A 23,638-nucleotide genomic window follows, 5' to 3' on the forward strand; every position below is an offset into this window, starting at 1 on the left:
ACCTTTTCCAAATTTCAAGTTTCTGTCCTTAATATTTCGGACTGGGCTATAATGAGTCAGATGAATCAGTCAAGCCCTATTTCCCCGTTAGGGGTTGCATTTTCAAAAACACTGAAGCGCGTAATTTTTTTTATTTCCGACCCAGAAGCAAATTTCAAATTTTCATACTTTTAGTTTTAAAACTGCTTTCATAATGAAATATTTTCATAAAACATTTCATCCCCTATTTCACCCTGTTAGGGCTAGAATTTCGAAAGATCCCTTCTTACACGATGCCTACGGAATGAGATCAACACCGTCTCCAAATTTTGAATTTCTATCATGAGCGGCTTCGATTGGGCGATGATGAGTCAGTCAGTCACGACATTGCCCATTTTATAAATAGCGGTACATCACTGAGCCCGTCCTGACAGTCATACAACGGTCCATTTACAAAAATCGTACTTGATTCAATATTTCTGCTAAAAGCTGTGTGTAAAATGTATATGTGAGTGTATGTTCCAGTGTAGACACAGATTTGAACCCCTGCTCTGACAAATGCGAGTACAGCATGTTAGCAATGTGCCATGTATGACAGCACATAGTCACTAACGAATAATCGATGATCACCGTTTCTTATGATCGATAAACTACCCTAGCATTGTTGATAAATTTCATGAAGTTTTTGAATAGAGCTCACTTCTAACCTTACCGAAATTACACTACTGGGCATTAAAATTTCTACACCAAGAAGAAATGCAGATGATAAACGGGTATTCATCGGACAAATACATTATACTAGAACTGACATCTTATTAGATTTTCACGCAATTTGGGTGCATAGATCCTGAGAAATCAGTACCCAGAACAACCACCTCTGGCCGTAATAACGGCCTTGATACGCCTGGGCATTGAGTCAAAAAGAGCTTGGATGGAGTGCACAGGTACAGCTGCCCATGCAGCTTCAACACGATACCACAGTTCATCAAGAGTACTGACTAGCGTTTTGTGACGAGCCCTTTGGTCGGCCACCATTGACCAGACGATTTCAGTTGGTGAGAGATCTGAAGAATGTGCTGGCCAGGGCAGCAGTCGAACATTTTCTGTATCCAGAAAGGCCCGTACAGGACCTGCAACATGCGGTCGTTCATTATCCTGCTGAAATGTAGGGTTTCGCAGGGTTCGAATAAAGGGTAGAGCCACGGGTCGTAATACATCTGAAATGTAACGTCCACTGTTCAAAGTGCCGTCAATGCGAACAAGAGGTGACCGAGACGTGTAACCAATGGCACCCCATACCATCACGCCGGGTGATACGCCAGTATGGCGATGACGAATACACACTTCCAATGTGCGTTCACCGCCATGTCGCCAAACACGGATGCGACCATCATGATACTGTAAACAGAACCTGGATTCATCCGAAAAAATGACGTGTTGCCATTCGTGCACGCAAGTTCGTCGTTGAGTACGCCATCGCAGGCGCTCCTCTCTGTAATGCAGCGTCAAGGGTAACCGCAGCCATGGTCTCCGAGCTAGTCCATGCTACTGGAAACGTCGTCGAACTGTTCGTGCAGATAGTAGTTGTCTTGCAAACGTCCCCATCTATTGACTCAGGGATCGAGACGTGGCTGCACGATCCGTTACAGCCATGCGGATAAGATGTCTGTCACCTTGACTGCTAGTGATACGAGGCCGTTGGGATCCAGCACGGCGTTCCGCATTACCCTCCTGAACCCACAGATTCCATATTCTGCTAACAGTCACTGGATCTCGACCAACGCGAGCAGCAATGTCGCGATACGATAAACCGCAATCCCGATAGGCTACAATCCGACCTTTATCAAAGTCGGAAACGTGATGGCACGCATTTTTCCTCCTTGCACGACGCATCACAACAACGTTTCACCAGGCAACGCCGGTCAACTGCTGTTTGTGTATGAGAAATCGGTTGGAAACTTTCCTCACGTCAGCACGCTGTAGGTGTCGCCACCGGCGCCAACCTTGTGTGAATGCTCTGAAAAGCATCTTGTTCCTGTCGGTTAAATATCGCTTCATTAACGCGTCGTCTTCGTGGTGTTGCAATTTTAATGGCCAGTAGTGTACTTCTTTTTCTCTAATATAAATTCACGAAACTGGAAACTCTCTTTTCACAGATGTCGCCCATTCTGTCCGGACTTCTGCTGCTGCTCGGTGTTCTCAACATATGTGGCGCCGACGAAAGTGAGTGATACAACTTGGTTTCTCCTTTATATTAGACGGCTGTAGTGATTTCTCGCGTCCGGCGCTTAGGGATGAGTAGTCATGCAATCTGTCTAATAAAGACTTATTAATAGGCACAAACCAAGCCATTCAAAAAGGACTAATGTTTCTGTTTCGTTGTATCGATACAAGACGTCAACTGATAAAGTCTACAGTCTGAACACACCAAATCTAAATATTTATATACAGTTACTTTCTTTTTTACTTTTACTTACGCTCCACAAGAAGTACGATGTTTTCATCGTTTGGACCAGACCATGACTTTTAAAGTAACTTTTAACCAAAGGACAATCATATTTTTACTGTACATTACCAGTTTTGACGTCTATAATGGTCGTCTTGAGATCAGTGTGTTGCACATGGGGTCGACGATACATTAATCGAAATTAGATCCACAGTGTTTTCTGTAGATTCATAGTGAGACGATGCTCAGGGACGTAGCACATGTCATAAAACAAGAGTACATAGCGATAATCTGAAAAAAAGAGATGTGCTATGTATCTTCCACATATCCCATGCGTGCTCATGGATAAGGAATAACCCAAAAAAATTAGAAACTTATTTTCATTTAAGAGGTGATGAGAAGCTTTTACAGACCAGTAAATGTATATATACTGCGGTGCATAAGACAATTTTTCAGGCTACTATAGCCACGCATCATGAAACACAAAGCGGTTTAGAACACATTTACTATTCATCAGATTACTGAACTGAAGATGTGCACACGGCAGATTTTACGTACGTTTTTGCTATTATCAGTAATAAATAGAGCTGTTGCTCCTACAAAAAAAAATTTCTGCGTTGTAGAGGATTCGGACATCAATAAGTCCTTAAGACTCCCATTAAACTGAGCTCTAGTAGCAGCTAAACTTTTTATGGCTGCTGGAAAGTTATTAGAAATGTGTGTACGCGAATAACGTGTAGATTATTCTTATTTCGACACTGATTACATGAGCTGAGCTGTTTTGAAAAAAAGGATATACGAGTATTATTTATGACAAATTCCACTAACGAATAAATCTATCTTGGAGCAACAGTAGTTAGTATATGAGCTGAGCTGCTGTTTTTTTTTAAAAAAAAAAAAAAAAAAAAAAAAAAAAAAAAAAAAAAAAAAAAAGAGGATATATCATTTATAACAAATTTCACTAACGAATAAATCAATCTGGAAGCAATAGTAGGTAGTATATCCAGTTCCTTGAACAAGCCTCTGCTGTACGTTCTTGAGTTCACACCGCAAATGATTCGTAGTACACGCTTTTGGCCTCTGAAGACTTTTAGCTTGGCTTCATGAATTAACCAAATAATGATCCCACATGATACTGTGGAATGCAAAAATGGGAATTATATCAGATTTTTTTATTGTCATATCACCTATGTCTGGCAACAGCGGATTTGGAAACAGAGATTCGTTTAGCCGTTTCAGAAATTCTGTGTTACGTATGCTCCTTCCAATTGAATTTCTTATGAAACTGTAACCACAAGAATTTAACACTGCCGATTTCATACATCTTCTTAGATTTCAAAACCATACCCATTTTATCAAAAACCTCCCCAGGCTATCTATCGGTAAAAAAAAAGTTGGATGTGAACAGTGAATCTGCGACACACTTCTGCAACAGCCTTTGCCAGAGCTGGCGTCTGCTATGATGATCCTGTGGCCTGAGGGCCTGAACCCGCTGCAGATGATACGGGCACAGCAGTTGTTGATGAAGTACCCCAGAGATAAGAGAGTGGGACACGGCTTCTGCTGCTGCTAATCGTCCGCACACTGGTCCTAGGGGTTTCTTGTACCGTACGGAGCACACGCTCTTCCATGTCAGCCGTGCGGACTGTTAGGGGCGTTCCACTGTCAGTCCTCCGAGGTGCAAGGGTACCTGTGTCCCTCAGAGGCTAGAAAAGTCTGCCGAACAGTTTATCAGAGGGTTCTCTGCGCTGTGGATATTTTTCAACGTAGAGAGCACGGGCTCACAGGCTGTGTCTATTTGCTATACCATACCAAAATGTCATAGCCGGCATTTCACTTGTTGAGTAGTAGGCTTCAATTGCTAACAAGTGGTGGAAGACGGAAAATGTAAATGTACTACACCATTTGTATGTACAAACAGCGCGATCACAGTAAATACGTAAGTGAATCCGTGTTTGGAAGAAGGTGAAACACTATGATACGTACCCATGGTTGACGGTACTGTACAATAAGGCACACAAACACGACGAAAACGGACATAGCCTATAACACGACTCGAACCACACAACTGACAGCAGACCACCTTATGGTAGGTGGAGTAATGTGGGTAAGACATCATAATACCCTACCGACACATTTCATGGAGCGTCAATGCAACGACTGTTCTAATATCTGCAACCAAGCGTCGCACACCCCTTCCTATAAACATGTGTTTATCTCGGAAAGTATGCAGTTCTGTACCCATGTTTATTGGACTTATTTTTCTTTTTTCCATGAGTGCCACCACCTCTCAAAGTATGCGATACTTTTTTTGAATACCCTGTATATTTGTCTTTCCATCCATTCATTGTCATTTACTGTCGCAGACATCCTAAACACAGAGCATTGTCAACTAGTTCAATGACATCGTTGTTAACATGTACAGTCTTACTACCAGTGTGTTCCTTATAAATTATTTTAGTTGATTTGCAGGCCTACTGTCAGACTTGCTCTATTAATTGAACGTAAAATCTTCTAGATTGTTAGGTCGCGTAATATTTCTGCTACAAGAACGACGTTTCGATCTCTCTGCTGGGATCTTCTTCAGGATCTTCTGGTGTTCACGACAGCTGAATACAGTCAAAGACCAGTGTCGTGTTCACGTATAAAAGGGAGTTTTTCCGCCTCATGCCGAAGAAGTAGGGCTACTGGTTAAAATACATCTGGTTACTATTGGTGGATCACCGTCATTGGATAGAAAGGGAAACAGGCAGAACAAGACTGCTGAGTATAGTTTTGGTGATGTCAAATCTCTTTCTGAGCTTCCCACTATCCTGACGATGTCTAACAGAAGCTGCAGAACTGACGTGTATGTTCTTCATTCAGTATATGACCGGCTATGAAAGCACAAGATTTAATTGTAAGCGTTAACAAGTCTTGTATCACTACGTCCCTCCTTAGGATAACTAGAGAATGCCATTGTAGAACGCATGTTATTACATTAAAAATTCGTAAATAAGTTTTATATACACACTTAAGTTATTTACTTAGCCTATTTTGAAAATTTGGTATATGTTGCTGCGAAGACCATGTAAACCTGATAAAGTAATTTTATTTTCCAGAAAAGGTGGTCTGCTATCACGGTAGCTGGTCCGCCTACAGGAATGGAAACGGACGATTCGAAATAGAGTACATTAAACCAGAACTGTGCACGCACATGATCTACAGTTTCGTTGGAATAACCTCCGCAGGAGAAGTCAGGATTCTTGACGAATGGCTGGATCTTGCGAGCGGCAAAAGTAAGTGTAATTTCAGTTTGCATATCTCATACCAACTGCAGATATTAGTAATATCGTACACCCGTTCATGTGTATTAGGGAATGGCATTCTAACAGATGTCCGAATATCCTTTTTTTCAGTTACTGACGTCCATTGCGCTCTCTTTCCGTTTCTGAAAGCTCTCCTTATGCAACGTTTTTGCTCGGTTTATGCCTAAATCAAATTATATGTCAATTAGACTGTGCACCCTATTTAATTTCTACCGGCAGTTCTCGTGGTCAGTCGAACTCTGGTTAATATTTGCAAGGTCATCAGCATGCTGCGACTCCAGTCAGTTGAAATAGCGTTATGCATTTTCACGGGCAGGAATCTTTAACTTCTGCAGCGGTAACGATTACTCCGCGAGCATAATGACGAAGAGAGATATCTTCTTTTCCTTCTTTAACCATCGTCCATCCACTGCTGAATGAGGACCTCTTTCGTATTCTTCCATTTCAGTCGGTTCTGTGCCAACCTGACATCACTGTGTTATGGCAGTCCTCTAAATATCATAGAGCGACCTCTTCTCGAATTTGTAACGTTTCTTTTGTGCCCCAGAAATCTCCAATGAACCATTTTATTGCACCATATGTTGGCATCTATGAAGACTGGAAGTTGTTACTTCTTGGCTACAGGTACTGTACAATTTGTGAGGTAAGCGAAGCGTACTTGTTGGTCAGGATGAACCGATGCTTCTGCATGGAAATTCTTCCCTTTGAATAGACTTCCATAGCTAAATTTTATGGCCAAGGCAGATGGACTCGAAGACTATTTCAATATGTCCATGGTCGGTTCTAACTCGTGTACTTTTTGGACCTCTATATTCCTCTCCAAATGAACTGCTGCTGATGCAATTTTCGAAAAACTATAAGTTTATTTTTAATTATAAAGTGTTGACATTTTCTTCTGTTTCAACAGATGCATACAACCGCTTCAACAAACTGAAATCGTCCAACACTAAAACCCTGGTCGCCATTGGTGGGTGGAATGAAGGGTCAGCCACATACTCTGCCGTAAGTTTGGCCCACAAAACTATCAAATGCCCTAGTTGTGTGATTTTTGTGCGGATTGAGTTAGGCAGTATGCTTGTGTGTTCCAGGTTATGAACAACGCCGCACTGAGACAGAAGTTCGTGCAGAATGTGGTGAACTTTGTGAAGACGTACGGTTTTGACGGGTTCGACCTGGACTGGGAATACCCGGCCAACCGTGGTGGCTCCCCGGGCGATCTGGTAGGCTGCTTTGTGTCTTGACACACATGCTATTTTCTGAAAGGACTTAAGGAATCTCGTCATGTGATGGAAAAATTTTCTCTAGCTTTGCAGCACGCACGAAAAAGGATCGTGTTCTCCAGATGCCAAATCGCTCTAGTAATGATTTTAATAGCTGCGTTATAGTTGACATGTGACGAAGTAAACAGTTTTCTTCCATTGTTTTCAGAGAGCGTACGTTGAACTGCTCAAGGAGCTGAGAGCAGAGTTTGACAAACACGGTTTCATCCTGTCGGCTGCTGTGGGTGTCGGACGCTACCTAATTGGCAGCGCCTACGACGTGCCTCAACTGTCTAAGTATGTCGAGCTAGAACACTTACTTGCTTCCATTCTTCTAATTATAACGCAGTACTACAACTTTCAACACATTAATCTTCGCAGATACCTGGACTTCATCAACCTGATGACGTACGACCTTCACGGCTCGTGGGACAGTAAGACTGGTCAGAACGCTCCACTGTACGCCAGCTCCGCTGACAAGACGGAGGCTGAGAGGCAGCTGAACGTGGTGAGTGTCTGGCGCTCACTCCCCTTCAACCCCAGAGACACTTACACGGGGTTTGGTGAGGAATAGCTACTCATTCCTTGTCCCTATTTGACCCACAGGATTCCAGCGTCCGCTACTGGATCCAGAACGGTGCAGATCCTGCGAAGCTTATTCTGGGCATGGGCACCTACGGGAGGACTTTCACTCTGGCCAGTACTGCCAACACCGGAGTCGGAGCCCCAGCTACTGGACCCGGGACCAGTGGGCCGTACACCATGGAGTCCGGCATGATGGGCTACAATGAGGTCTGGTCTCGACAGTTTCCTGTACCAATATTCTTTCAAGTCTTGTGACAGCTGTGAATAAGAAAACTTCATCTGTTGAGTGCTAGGGCGACAGCTTGTCTCACATCACCAGTACTAGCTCCAATACTTGATCCCCTCCAGTCTTAATTAGGAATGACTAATAATTTCTGACTAAGATGACACAAGCTTCTAAGTGTGAAATTTCGCCCGAATTAGGTGTAGCAACAGAACCATGACCTTGTATCCGATGACACCTTTACGAAAGGCTCTGTGGCTACTATTTTGATTAGTTTCATGTAGCTCTCAATATTTTGCTGTACTTCGCTATTCTCTTCATCTCTACACAGACACTGTCACCAATGCTCCATCAGTATAAGGCGTGAGCGGTGAGAAACACACAGGTAGAAGGAATTGTTTTACTGCAGTAAGGCTTCTCTTGTATCTACATCAATATCTACATATGTACCCTCAAGCCACTGCACAGTACATCGCATCATCGTTCCAATATTATCGATTTAACATTGTCAAATATCACTTAGCGATCATAATAATTTATCAGATAGCTTTATAGCGGCCAGTATGACGAATTTCGCGCATACTTTCAGATTTGTGAGAAAATCAAGGCGGGCGGCTGGAAAGTGACGTGGGACGACGAGCAGAAGGTTCCATACGCCGTGAGCGGAAACCAGTGGGTCGGTTACGACAACGAGGAGTCCATCAAGCTGAAGGTAAGAGCACCAGTTACAATACTCTTCCCCAAGTCATTCTGTTTATTTATCTTCAGTTGTAAATGGCTTCCAATTACAGTATTAAGAAAAGGTGAGACAAGATTAAATGAAGTATCTTACAATATAATGCAAGAACATATCGAACATATTTGGAGAGCGGTGTGCTGACCACATGCCCCTCCATCTCCGCATCCAATGACGCCTGTGTCTGAGGATGACACGGCGGCCGGTCGGTATCGTTGTCGGTATCGTTTATCGAACATATTTAAACTTAATACTTGTACACTTCCTTGTAATAAATATAAAACATTGAACGTTGTGTCATTCAAAATTAGACATTTATTATAACCTAGTCAAGAAAAGTATCGAGCAGGTGACATGTGAAAACCCACAAAACCTCCGTATTAATGGATGAGCTTCTTGCTTTTTCTTTCATTAAGTCTAACAAACTTGTGAAGACCTCTACACGCTTGATTGTTCAAAGAACTTGGAATCAATAGTAGTTAGAAGTAACCTACAACTCTGAGCTAGTGTCGTTGGTTGCTCTAAGTGCCCTTTGTCCTCCCCGACTGTGCGGTAATCGCAGTTTGAGGGGGTAACTAGTATTTCCATTTGTTGGCAGTCATGTCGCCTCCGCTTATACGAATGGTGACAACCTATCTTCTGGTTGAAATCAGACATAATGAGCCTCGGGTGATTATGTGCTGTTCGTTTCCATTAAACGAAGACGGGAGCGGATATTAAAAGTGTGTATGAGTCGTAGCACGTCTGTGAAACGCTGGTCAGAACGATTTATGGAGGTGTTTCCATCTTTTAAGATAATCTTAGAATTTATTTATTATTTATTTGTTTATTTAACATGCTTCATTACCTTGTAATACAGTCCCTTGTACTATAACTTTCGTGAAAGTTTACTTAAAAAGTTATCTATAGAATTTTAAATTAACAAAGATAATGCAAATCATATTCTACGTAGTTTTCAGACTTCTCTCTCACAAAAGAAACCGGAGAATTCATGGAATCGGAACATATCATGGCCGTGTCGGCTTTTAACTCTTTTGCTAAGGTAAAAGCGCAGAAAAAAGCGCCAGTTACAATACTCTCCCTCAAGTCATTCAATTTATTTATTTTCAGTTGTAAATGGCTTCCAATTACAGTATTAAGAAAACGTGAGAGAAGGGTAGCAAAAGGCTCATCCATTAGAGCAAACCTTTAGTTGTCGTTGCGTAACAAGAACCACCAGGTACTCCCATCTACTTCATCAACGACAGCAGCTCCCGCAGAGGTGTCTGGTATTTTCGAAACATCTGTAAACACTTTGCGCGAGTCGTTTCAATTGCAATACATGTTACTTTAGAGAGACTTAAGACCATGCACGGCTTGTAGTTAAACGCTCCGAGGTGGAGCCACCACAACAGATATGTTAAAATATATTTTTCAGTAATAACTACAGAATTTGAAATATCGGAGAGAGTTTCGAATATTTTCCGCACGAATTTAACTAATGACAGCCAATGTTTGTAGAACTGTTGATATCGAGTGAGGTTTTTCGAACAGGTAGTAGCGATTCGTAAAGCTGCGGCTTAAAATTCCGGATCCGATGTTGCTCGGTGTGCCGTTCTATGGAGTACCGGTATTTATGAGTTTCCAGAAAACTCTAAAATCAGAGACTGAGAGAATCGTACCGACACACACCGGAGGTTCACGTTCCGCTGCTTACAACGAAACAAGAGTGGCTTAACTTTCACTCAGGTTCGCCGATGACATTGTAATTCTGTCAGAGACAGCAAAGGACCTGGAAGAGCAGCTGAACGGAATAGACAGTGCCTTGAAAGGAGGATATAAGATGAACATCAACAAAAGCAAAACGAGGATAATGGAATGTAGTCGAATTAAATCGGGTGATGCTGAGGGTATTAAGATTAGAAAATGAGACGCTTAAAGTAGTAAAGCAGTTTTGCTATTTGGGGAGCAAAATAACTGATGATGGTCGAAGTAGAGAGGATGTAAAATGTAGACTGGCAATGGCAAGGAATGCGTTTCTGAAGAACAGAAATTTGTTAACATCGAGTATAGATTTAAGTGTCAGGAATTCGTTTCTGAAAGTACTGTATTTGTATGGAGTGTAGCCATGTATGGAAGTGAAACGTGGACGATAAATAGTTTAGACAAAAAGAGAATAGAAGCTTTCGAAATGTGGTGCTACAGAAGAATGCTGAATAGATCACATAACTAATGAGGAGGTATTGAAGAATTGGGGAGAAGAGAAATTTGTGGCACAACTTGACTAGAAGAAGGGATCGGTTGGTAGGGCATATTCTGAGGCATCAAGGGATCGCCAATTTAGTATTGGATGGCAGCGTGGAGGGTAAAAATCGTAGAGGGAGACCAAGAGATGAATACAATAAGCAGATTCAGAAGGATGTAGGTTGCAGTAGGTACTGAGAGATGAAGAAGCTTGCACAGGATAGAGTAGCGTGGAGAGCTGCATCAAACCAGTCTCTGGACTGAAGACAAGAACAACAACAACTACAACCTTCACTCTCGAACTCTGTCTCTGTATCTTTTCATTATGCTTTGATGCGTCATTAATCGACTTTTAATACTAATGTTTTGATAGTGTTAAAGATAGTTTCTTGTTTCTGACACTGGAATTCGATCCCTTGTAGTAAAGGCACGCTAAGTTTCTGAATTACTCTTAAGAGTGCACTAATATAATAACATCAGTGTCGTCACCTAGCGAGTGTTCACGAACGGTTTGATCAGATAAGAGCGAGAAAAATATCTCGTTACTTTAATTTGCAAACAAATTATTTGGTTGCTAACGCCGATTGCTTGATAGAGTGCGTTAATTGCGCTTCTTTTTGTTACTTGAGGCGCATTCTTACAGCTTCTACAACGTATGTGTTAGATAGAACTGCCAAGAATTGAGACCTAATTGAAAGGCACAAAAAGCACTCGAGAATTTGACCTCATTGGTAAATACTTATATGGATATGGTGTCTGTTCCTTCGGACATGTCCGAAAGAACAGACACCATATCCATATAAGTATATAGTTCTGGCAATACCGGCCATGACCTTCTTCTTCTGTGCACACATATTCCCCGAACTCTTACGGGACTTGGTAAGAATGTCTTCCACGAGTAATGAGTGCTTTGGGGTGGGACACTACGAATGCAGTGTGTGGACATACAAGGTGAGAATGTGGGTCTCGCGGGAGGCGTGCGCGAGATAGTCCCTGCAGTCGCGCTGTCCTCTCTGCCCTCGGTGGCTCAGATGGATAGAGCGTCTGTCATGTGAGCAGGAGATCCCAGGTTCGAGTTCCGGTTGGGGCACACATTTTCACCTGTCCCCCTCGATATATATCAACGCCCGATAGCAGTTGGAGGTATTAATATAATTCTAATTTCATTGGTAAATGGTTCGCAGCCCTTCCCAGTTCGGAAACTACGAGTCGCCTCTAATGAAGACAATAATTCGCTAGCGCATTTCGTCGCTACAGTTACTGGCTTGTCGTATACTGAATAATGAGCGCGCCTTGGAACATGACTTGCACGTCTGACTTGAGGACACGTCTCGCAACTTTTCCTGCTCGTTCTTCGTTGCCGCGTTGTTTCGGTCACTGCCTGTTGTTTTTCGGACCCGCTAACACCGGCGCGCTGTTGTTGCAGTCGCAGTACGTGCTGGACATGGGCCTGGGCGGCGGCATGATCTGGAGCCTGGAGACGGACGACTTCAAGGGCGTGTGCGGCGCCGGCACCTTCCCCCTGCTCACCACCATCAACCAGGTGCTCAGGGGGGCGGCCGCCACCTCGTCTGCTGTAAGTGCGCCCTCACCCATAACGGACTCGCTGCTTTTTCTTACAGCGATCATGTGCAAGCTAAACTCTGGTGTTGTACCCCCTGAATGAAACTTTTTTTTCCAAAAAAGCTATCTCGTAACTGACCTGCTTACTACACCCATACGCGACCTCTGAGGCCACGGTTCTGGCGCTGAATTTGCCTTGCTCGCTTGTATTTCCATGTTACCATCCACCAAACGCCTCTCTCACACCAAATGTGGAAGTCATTTCACACGGCAGGTGATTTTCCAGATAACACCTGGCACTTCAACCGAGTGTGGTTAAAACTGCTCCCCACATATTTTTAACATAATGTCACCACCCTTCCACCGCCATCGCCATACCTGTCCCTATTCAAAAATTGCCACCAGCGCTGCCACCAAACAGCCTAGCAACAGCAAAAGCTACGGATTCGACCCCAGAACCGGTAGCTTTCGATGGCTCGTTTATCTTACCTCCTACCCACTGCTAACAGTGCAACAGGCGACTACCTCACAGACTTTGTTTCACTTGATGGTAAGCCATACAGACGAAATTGCTCCAGTCGTTCCAAAGGGAGACTTCCATGTCTTCTCCTGCCCCTGTACACACCCGCACCCCAAGATGTGCTACAGGTGTCCTACATCCATAATTTTTTTTTCCAGATACTAAGTCCGATGGGGAGTGCTTTCGCTAGAACTAGCTCCAAGTCGTCCAGGATTATTCACATTTCATCCCTAGGGATGCGGCGCGGGATGTAGTTGGAAGGGGGTGACGTAAAAAATAATCGAAAACGATAAATATTCGTGTCCACTTCATAACACTGGGCTTCCTAGGCTGACTGATGGCAATTCTAATGAATTTTGACTCATAATGTTGGCTGGAATACTCTCTTTGAAGATATGAAAGTAGCACAGACAGACTACAGGGACAAATTATACAGATACCAGGGAGTAGTCATAATAAATTATTTGATTTTCTTAAATAATAGGTAGCTGCAAGGAACAATATGCTTAGAAAGCTAACGGGCAGTAAGACGCCAAACATACTCCCCTTAGAACCACCGCTTTAGCACTTTGTTTTTCCACAGCTGAGTATGCATGACCTGTCTGGTCTAGATTGGCGCATGCAAAGAGGACAGACATAAGCCTTACCGAAACCTGTAAGCTAGACATGCGATGCATGAAGCTCGCTCCACTGGAAAGGCTCTGTCAAGCTTCTGGTTTCATCAGTCGCATGTCTCGCAGCGTAGCTCGTGAACATAAAGAGCAGTTCAAAAAGACATTTCATGAGCGTCATCCAGCATACGGTAGCCTTTATGGATTAGAAAGACTAAAATCAAGATATCGGTTCCTCAGTTACAACTTGCATGAACCCTCTGTCGGTTACCCTATTTCACAAGGTCCAACAAGTCGTGTTGAATTAAACTACAAGTCATGGAAAATGCTAAACCGTATCGCAACTGGTGTAGCTTCTGTAAAAATTTATCTTTTAGAACGGGCCTTATTAGAACTTGACGACTGTAGAGAAATACAGAAAATGGAACATCTTGTAACATCCCTAATGTCCTGCACGTTGCTCCCTAAACGACTTCTGGCTAAGTGAGCATGAAGCCTTTGACTTAACCCAGAATTGGGCCGAAAAATTGACAGTTCCGGACACGAAGAAAAAAGAAAGAACGATTGTAAGATTCGAAAGACATGAAGGAGGAAGCAGTGGTTGAGAAGGGAGTGAGACACGGTTGTCGTCTACCCCCTATGTCATTTAGTCTGTACACTGAACAAGCAGTGTAGGAAATCAAAGAGAAATTTGGAGAGAGAATTAAAGAGTGAAGAAATAAAAACCTTGTAGTTTGGTGACGACATTGTAATTCTGTCAGAAACAATATGTAAGGGCTTGAAAATACATTGTAAGACGAGCAGCAACAAAAGTAAGACAAGGCAGGGGAATGTAATCGAATTAAATCAGGCGAAGCTGAAGGAATAAGGTTAGCAAATGAGAAACTTACAGGACATCTTCTAAACACCATGAGCTACACTAGAAATGTTTATTTGCCAATAAATGTCTGAAAGCTGCGGAGCACCAAGCATACATGATTTTTACACTTAAAGTAATAGATACGACTACCATGGAGAGGTGCACCAAACCAGTCTTCAGATTGAAGTCCACAACGACAACAGCAGTGATTGTTGGGGTGAGGACTGGATGAAGGGGTCCTTGTAAATAATTATGAAATTTGCGGAGCCATTTTCCCCTCTAATATAAGGCTGGGAGAGTTAGTAACAAGAGATATATAACATAAGCTGTTAGTTGGCCAACAAGAAAGCAGAAGCAGAAGAGTTTATTTATTTCTTTCTTTACACGTCAAGTTCCGTAGGACCAAATTGAGGAGCAAATCTCCAAGTTCATGGAACGTGTCAGTACATGAACTTACAACATAAAAGTAATAACAGGTAAAAATAAATGTTCATGACCCTGAAAAAAAGTCAGTCCATAAGTTTAAGTAAACGCTATCAGCAATACAATGAGAATCAGCTTAATTTTTCAAGGAACTCCTTGACAGAATGAGGAAACTCTTCAGTTTCGATTTGAAAGCGCGTGGATTACTGCTAAGATTTTTGAATTCGAATGGCAGCTTATTGAAAATGGATGCAGCAGTATACTGCACACATTTTTGCACAAGAGTTAAGGAAGTCCAATCCAAATGGAAGTTTGATTTCTGCCGAGTATTAACCGAGTGAAAGCTGCGTATTCTTGGAAATAAACTAATATTGGTAACAAGAAACGACAATAAGGAATATACATGTTGCGAGGCCAATATCAAAATACCCAGACTCGTGAACAGAGGTCGACAAGAGGTTCGTGAACTCACGCCACTTATATCCTTCTTGAACAAGATCCTGAACGTGGGCTTTCGACGACAGCTTACTATCTATCTGAACACCTAGAAATTTGAACTGTTCAGTTTAACTAATCATATGGTCGTTCTGTGAGATTAAAACGTCAGGTTTTGTTGAATTGTGTAAAAACTGAGTCTTAGTGTGATTTAACGTTAGTTTATTTTCTACAAGCCATGAACTGAGATCATGTACTGCACTACCTGAAACCGAGTCATTGTTGCACTCAACATCCTTTACTACCCAGGTAGTGTCATCAGCAAACAGAAACATTTTAGACTCACCCATAATACTAGAGGGCATATCATTTATACAAGGTGTTACAAAAAGGTACGGCCAAACATTCAGGAAACATTCCTCACACACAAATAAAGAAAATATGTTATCTGGACATGTGTCCATGTTAGAGCTCATTTTAGTTTCGTCAGTATGTACTGTACTTCCTCGATTCACCGCCAGTTGGCCCAATTGAAGGAAGGTAATGTTGACTTCGGTGCTTGTGTTGACATGCGACTCATTGCTCTACAGTACTAGCATCAAGCACATCAGTACGTAGCATCAACAGGTTAGTGTTCATCACGAACGTGGTTTTGCAGTCAGTGCAATGTTTACAAATGCGCAGTTGGCAGATACCCATTTGATGTATGGATTAGCACGGGGCAATAGCCGCGCCGCGGTACGTTTGTATCGAGACAGATTTCAAGAACGAAGGTGTCCCGACAGGAAGACGTTCGAAGCAATTGATCGGCGTCTTAGGGAGCACGAAACATTCCAGCCTATGACTCGCGACTGGGGAAGACCTAGAACGACGAGGACACCTGCAATGGACGAGGCAATTCTTTGTGCAGTTGACGATAACCCTAATGTCAGCGCCAGAGAAGTTGCTGCTGTACAAGGTAACGGTGACCACGTCACTGTATGGAGAGTGCTACGGGAGAACAGTTGTTTCTGTACCATGTACAGCGTGTGCAGGCACTAGCAGCAGCTGATTGGCCTCCACGGGTACACTTCTGCGAATGGTTCATCCAACAATGTCTCAATCCTCATTTCAGTCCAAATGTCTTTACGGATGAGGCTTCATTCCAACGTGATCAAATTGTAAATTTTCACAATCAACATGTGTGGGCTGACGAGAATCCGCACGCAATTGTGCAATCACGTCATCAACACAGATTTTCTGTGAACGTTTGGGCAGGCATTGTCGGTGATGTCTTGATTGGGCCCCATGTTCTTCCACCTACGCTCGATGGAGCACGTCATCATGATTTCATACGGGATACTCTACCTGTGCTGCTAGAACATGCCGGCCGAAGTGGCCGTGCGGTTAAAGGCGCTGCAGTCTGGAACTGCAAGACCGCTACGGTCGCAGATTCGAATCCTGCCTCGGGCATGGATGTTTGTGATGTCCTTAGGTTAGTTAGGTTTAACTAGTTCTAAGTTCTAGGGGACTAATGACCTCAGCAGTTGAGTCCCATAGTGCTCAGAGCCATTTGAACCATTTTTTTGATAGAACATGTGCCTTTACAAGTACGACACAACATGTGGTTCATGCACGATGGAGCTTCTGCACATTTCAGTCGAAGTGTTCGTACGCTTCTCAACAATAGATTCGGTGACCGATGGATTGGTAGAGGCGGACCAATTCCATGGCCTCCACGCTCTCCTGACCTCAACCCTCTCGACTTTCATTTATGGGGGCATTTGAAAGCTCTTGTCTATGCAACCCCGGTACCAAATGTAGAGACTCTTCATGCTCGTATTGTGGACGGCTGTGATACAATACGCCATTCTCCAGGGCTGCATCAGCACATTAGGGATTCCATGCGATGGAGGGTGGACGCATGTATCCTCGCTAACGGAGGACATTTTGAACATTTCCTGTAACAAAGTGTTTGAAGTCACGCTGGTACGTTCTGTTGCTGTGTGTTTCCATTCCATGATTAATGTGATTTGAAGAGAAGTAATAAAATGAGCTCTAACATGGAAAGTAAGCGTTTCCGGACACATGTCCACATAACATATTTTCCTTCTTTGTGTGTGAGGAATGTTTCCTGAAAGTTTGGCCGTACCTTTTGTAACATCCTGTATAAATAAGGAACAGGAGCGGCCCCAACACTGATCTCTGGGGCACCATCCACTTGACGGTACCTCACTCAGATCCCACATCACAGCCGTTATGTGTGGATAACTTGCCAATTTGGAAGCCAGGTACAAAACATAGTTAGAGACCTGGCCGCTATTTCTTCCACCGTGTTTCGCCCTTCCACCGTGTTTTCCAGGGTTCCAGCACGTCAGGGTCGAGCAGCGGTTCTTCCGGGTCGTCCAGCAGTAGCTCCGCGTCTGGCGGTGCCAGCTCCTCGGGAACTTCGAGCGGCAGCTCGGCAGCCAGCAGCGGCAGTTCTGCGGGGGCGTCGAGTAGCAGCTCGGCCTCCAGTGGTAGCAGCAGCTCCTCAGGGTCTTCTGCGACCAGCGTGAGCAGTGGCAGCAGCTCCTCCGGCGTCTGCAGCTCCGCGGGCTACGCGCGGGACCCCAGCGACTGCGGCGTCTTCTACCTCTGCGTCGCCTCTGGCAGCGGCTACACCGCCCACAGGTTCACCTGCCCCGGGGACCTCGCCTTCGACGTTTCTTCGTCGGCCTGCAACTACAGGAGCCTCGTCGCCTGCTGAAAGCCTCTTCCCGGCTGTCTCGCGCTGTAGAGAACTCCGTGTAGACTAAATAGTGCCTTGCCCCTTAAATGACACCTCTTGTAGCCGTGACGGCATATACCGACTATTAAATCTTTCCTGCATAATGAAAACGGCGTGCTGCTTCTTGCTTTCTCAGCTACGATATATACTACTCCGTGTGTAGAACCTGTTCCTAGCTTCTACAGCTGCGTCATACGACATGTCACAGAGAGTATGTCTGGTGTCACCGTCATTTCCTCCCTCACGTCTTTCACTACCTGGTGGAGCACGGAATCAGGCTCTGCAGTATCCCCGTCTATAGCGGACGTCGATACTGACTCAGAGATGTGTGTGTGTGTGTGTGTGTGTGTGTGTGTGTGTGTGTGTGTGTGTGTGGTTTGGGGATCTTGTGGGCGCCCAACGGCGAGTTTATCAGCGCCCTAACAATGACTAAAATAAACGAATGTGGATGAGAACGAAAACAGTCGTACACGCATGCACACGAAATGACCACACAATTACTCTAACGCACAGGCATTCCCACATGCACTAAAACCAATCAGGAGGCAAGATAGTTAATGAAGAAATTAAAACAGAGGGAGAACAAAACACAGAAGAGCGAAAAGAACACCACAGGGAAATGTGACTGGCTGACCAGAAATGTGACTGGCTGACCACTTACAAAAAACTCGGCTGAGCCAGTCATCCTGTTGACACTTTAAAAACATCTCCCCAAAATTTTGTTAAAAACGTGGGACAATTCACAAAACTTTAAAACGCGAACCACATTCGTTTGATCATGGCATAAAATAGACTGCAGATCCGCCGGCAAATCCGCTGTAGTCCGTGGTCAGCAAATAAAATGCACTCCAATAAAATGTGGTGCAGCGTGATCTGCACGCCACAAACACCACACACCGGAGGGTCCCCTCGCCGGAGTAAAAATCCACGCGTCATAGGGCTGTGGCCGATTCGAAGACGAGTAAGGAGGACCTCGTCCGTCGACGTGGCTGGAAGTAAGTAAGCCACGGCCGAGTTGTGGGCTTCAAGACATGGAGCTTGTTGTCGGTCACTTCTAGCCACTCGCCTTCCCAGTGACACAGGACTTTATACCGCAACAGGGAGGTGAGGGCATGCAGGGGGATAGCACACTGAAAGACCTGACGGTCACAACACACCTCCTTGTCTGCTCGATCAGCCCATTCATTCTCCAGAATTCCCACGTGCCCTGGTACCCAGCAGAAGACGCCTCAAAATTTTCAAATGTGTGTGAAATCATAAGGGACCAAACTGCTGAGGTCATCGGTCCCTAGACGTACACACTTCTTAAAGTAACGTACACTAACTTATGCTAAGGACAACACACACACACCCATGCCCGAGGGAGGAATTGAAACTCCGGCGGGAGGGGCCTCGCAATTAGCGACGTGGTGCCTCTAACCGCGCGGCCACTCCGCGCGGCTAGAAAAACACCTTCTTCCCCAGTCGCTGTAGTACGAGAGGCCGTCCTGGATAATCTGGGTTACTTTATCTGTCGGGTAAAAACGCTGGAGAGAGTAAAGGGCGCTCAAGGAATCTGAACAGACGAGAAATCTAACACTGGGAGATGAATATCTCGCTACGACAGTCGTCGCCTGTGGCCGCAACGGGCAGAACCGGCACTGGTATACATTCAGTGCAAAGCTTATGACAACTGTTGCTCGGTTTTCTCGCGTCGGGTGAGGATAGAAAAGTTTCATTTCGGGGGAGGGGGTGTCACAGTTTGTTATAGTCTCTCCCTTCCTCCCCCCCCCTCCCCCCCATACACACATACAATTTAATTCGGTGCCAACCCCATTTCTAACGCTCCACAGATCCTTATGATTATAATAATATAACAAAAATATAAACCGTTTTAATATAATAGTAATGATTTGTTTACTTTAGTGGTTAGTACATCCCCTGAGCAGAACTTCTAAGAAACTGCAGTTCAGAGAAGTACAGCAGAAACTGGGAAGAGCATGTGCCATCCAGTCGATTTGAAAATTGTAACAGCAACTTCGATACAGGCCCTCCTCCAGAGCGACCTTTACACCACACTGCCCAAAGGTATCCCAAAATGTGACGTCAGCATTCAACTTACAAATGAAATAATACGGTATATAGAATAGATCACCTCAAGAACTCACCAGTTAAGTCGCACTGAAGGGGAACGCTGCAAAGACACTCGAAACGTCGCGGTTTACTTGCTCCAGTGGTTTATAGTGATGCAGCCTAATACCCAAAGTGACTTTACTCAAACTGACACTTGCCGCGGAAGTCCACGAACTTAATTTCGGATTATGGTTGAGATGTACACTATTTGATAAAAAGTATCCGGACACCTATTAGTGGACGTTGATATAGGCCGAGCCGCTCGAACTGTCAACCAACACAAATGGCACTGCTAAGAGTATCCTACGATTTCCTTATCGCTGGCAACGGGTTATACACACTGCTGGTGACTACTTTGAGGGTTAGTAAAGCTTTGAAACATGTATCTATTTTGCACGAGCTGTAAATAAATAATTGCCACTATTAAAGTTCCGACCCTCATACATAATTAAGTCTGTGAGGAACTCTCAGATCGCGAGTCCTATTCGCAGCCGGCGAAGTTGTTCTTTTGATGGGAACCAACAGTCTCAGTCCTTTTAATACACTAACTCCCAGTATAGTCGCCTACATTATATGAGAACATAGTGACACAGCTTCAAGTTAGAGGAAGTTGCTTTCCTAGTTTCTCTCTGTGAGCCGGGGGGAGGGTTCGCTGGTTTTCTTTACGCCTTTCTGGCGGGAACAACTGTCAGCTGCAGAAGCCAGCCTTTCTTCCGTTTATAAAATCGACTCCTTTGATTGGCGCTATAGAATACCGCGAAGATCCTTCTAGAACTTTCTGGAATTTTTGTCTGTTCAGAAGGAGACTGGGGGCAATGTCCGCCGGTACTTTTTCAGCCCCACGGTTATCTTAGCCTCCTACACGCTGGACAATGCGTCTGGGCGGAGCTTAGTGAAATTTTTTCCCGAGAGACATTCGGACACAGGCTGCCGCTGAGTACACATGTTTCTGATGGAACGTTGTGTTAGGTATCAAGTCGGGTTGAGGTTTTATATGTTAGGTCGCGTTGAAACCTGGTGGTATCAGCACCCTTAAGTTTAGGGAGTGATTCATTTTACTTGCCTATACTTTTGCGTGTGAAGTTCAAGTTTTTCGCACACAACTGAAAATCATGTATTCGACTTGTAGCACGACCTTGTAATAACTGGCGTGGTTGCTATGAAACTGAAGGTTAATTTTTCACTAATTCTGTTTCGTAACCTTCAGATGCAGCTAGGTGGCCATAGTTCCAATTCTGATTGCCCTAAACTCAACGCTCAGCATATGTAATGTTTTCTCTCTTGTAATCCCCCTAGATGGAAGGATCTCAGGCCCACGAGTATATCGAAGCCCACCAATCATGGTACCAAATGAATAATCCACGGCACTATAGTTTGGGATGGTGGGCTGTCCTATCTTGTTAATTTCTCTCTCTCTGGAATCTCCATGTGAGTGCATGATCGGAGATTCAGTTTAAATACATCATTCTCCTAAACGTAAGAGGCCATTCATGCTAAATTCCCATGCCAAATTAGCGTTATCCATCCCTCCTTTGTGTATATGTAAGGGATTAAAGTAGAATAAGGTCGTGTACGTCTTTGCCTATTTCCAATCCGCTACCAAGCTTTGTAATAAATGACCAATTTTCTGTAGGCTATTAAAGGTGGTGCAGAGTGAATGCAAGTAAAATACCCTATTGTTTGGAGAAAGTGAACGACCAAGACCGAGAGATGTGATTATGATTAAACTTTATTCCACTGATTTGAGACATGGCGCTACACAGATGATTTGATATAGACCTGTACATGCGTTGTGAATGTGGTATTTCAGTACGAAGTAGCGCCACCATGTGCTCCACTTACAGCCATTAGACGTCGTTGCACGAAATCAAAAACCGCCTGAATATGCCGCTGGGGCATATTCTGCCATGCCGTTTGAAGGCGCGTCCACAAAGCATCAACTGGCTACAGGACTTGAACGAACAAGTTGCCGACCGACCATATCTCAGGCACGAAATTCAGACCATTAGTGCTTACAGGCGTTGATAAATATCAATGGGGAAGGTTGAAAATGTGTGCCCCGACCGGGACTCGAACCCGGGATTTCCTGCTTACATGGCAGACCCTGAGCCACCGACTACACAGAGGAAAGTGCGACTGCAGGGACTTATGTCTGGCACGCTCCCCGTGAGACCCACATTCCCAACTTACTGTCCACACGCTATGTTTGTAGTGCCCCTCTCTACTACACTCATTACTCGCGGCAGTCAATCTACCGATTCCCGTAAGAGTTTGAGCAATGTGAGTGCATCCGCACTGAAGAAGATCAATGACCGGTGAGCCTTATCTAACAGAAGATGGTATCTGTTCTTTAGGACATGGCCGAAAGAACAGATACCATCTTCATATATCTCAGGCATGTCCGATGGGCGACATTTCAGGCGAATGGGCAGGCCAGGGATGCAGTGGTAGCCGTTGTTCTTCGAAGAAGGCTCGCACTTTCTTTTCACATGCTGCCAGCTGTTGACTTACTGTAAGTGGTATGAGAAAGACCTGCAGGACGTGCAGTGCCTCGAGCTGTAAAACCTCCCTGATGTAGCGGTAGTTGTTCAGATTGCCCTCAGGATGTAGGAGGCGAGATCGCCTGTTACAGGCAATGGCGGCTGAAACCATCTTACTTGGCGTTTGTCCAATAAGCGGCTCAACAATGCAGTATGCCCGATTACGTTCACCACAGTGGCGTCGAGCGCGTTTGCAGCCATCACTGTAGGACAAGTCAAAAGCGGAACTCGTCCAGAAACACTACATTTTCCCACTCAGCATGCCAGTGCCAGCGTTCACGTGCCACTAGGCCAGCCCGCAGGAGACGGCGTCGAAACCGTCAGTACAGACATGTCCACACCCGTTAGCGCTCCAACGTCGCGCCAACACTGTGGACGAAGCTGTTCTATCCTCTGCGGCCAATCGGACAAGATGGCGATCATCTCGCGCTCTGGTCACTCTGTGTCGTTCAGTGCCCTGTCGGCGCTGTGTACGGCCCTCTTATCTCCACTGGTTCCACATACGCCTCACTGCTGAAGCAGCGTGCCCTGTACGAGCCGCAGTGACAAGAAGTGACAGGTCCGCCTCCCGGAGACCCATCATTCTGCCCCATTCAAACGCTCTCGCATGCTGATATTTCACCCTGTGACGTCGGCGATGCATAGCAGCACTTGGTACCACTTCGTATGACTACTCTGCACCGACTGAGCATTGCGTAACACTTACTTGTCCGATCAGACAAAGGAGGTGCTGTTTGGCCTACATGCACGTCAAGTCTCTGCCATTTAAGTCAGCCATCATGTTTCCGCTGTTCTACACGTTATGTCAGCTGTGGCGTGCTTCATACCATTCCTTCTGCCATGGTGTTCCGCTTTCACAAACAGTTTTGTAGTTCTCGATGCACAGTCGTGCAGGATCTTAATGTATCTGTTGCGTTTATACTGACTTTTAGCTCCTTTTAGCTGGATCAGTTGGTAAATGTAGAGCCCAGATGTGTTGCTTTAATAAACTGCGATCCTGTATGACCTTGCACATATGGTGGACGACTTATTTGCCCATGAGGAGAGGTATGGTCATCGAAGCCTTA

At 44.6% G+C, this 23,638-nt stretch overlaps 1 protein-coding gene across 1 annotated transcript; it reads left to right on the top strand.

Moving 5' to 3' along the window:
- Positions 1-2,135: 2,135 nt before the first annotated feature.
- LOC124795432 (chitinase-3-like protein 1) lies at positions 2,136-17,978 on the top strand. Its single transcript, XM_047259459.1, has 10 exons — positions 2,136-2,202; positions 5,527-5,703; positions 6,641-6,735; positions 6,822-6,953; positions 7,162-7,289; positions 7,374-7,500; positions 7,599-7,784; positions 8,390-8,512; positions 12,186-12,335; positions 17,512-17,978. Exons 1-10 carry the CDS (start codon positions 2,136-2,138, stop codon positions 17,896-17,898), a joined length of 1,572 nt encoding a protein of 523 aa, XP_047115415.1. The 3' UTR covers positions 17,899-17,978.
- Positions 17,979-23,638: the final 5,660 nt, after the last annotated feature.

The sequence above is a fragment of the Schistocerca piceifrons genome, chromosome 4 (genome assembly GCF_021461385.2).
Source record: "Schistocerca piceifrons isolate TAMUIC-IGC-003096 chromosome 4, iqSchPice1.1, whole genome shotgun sequence".
Classification (NCBI taxonomy): domain Eukaryota; kingdom Metazoa; phylum Arthropoda; class Insecta; order Orthoptera; family Acrididae; genus Schistocerca; species Schistocerca piceifrons.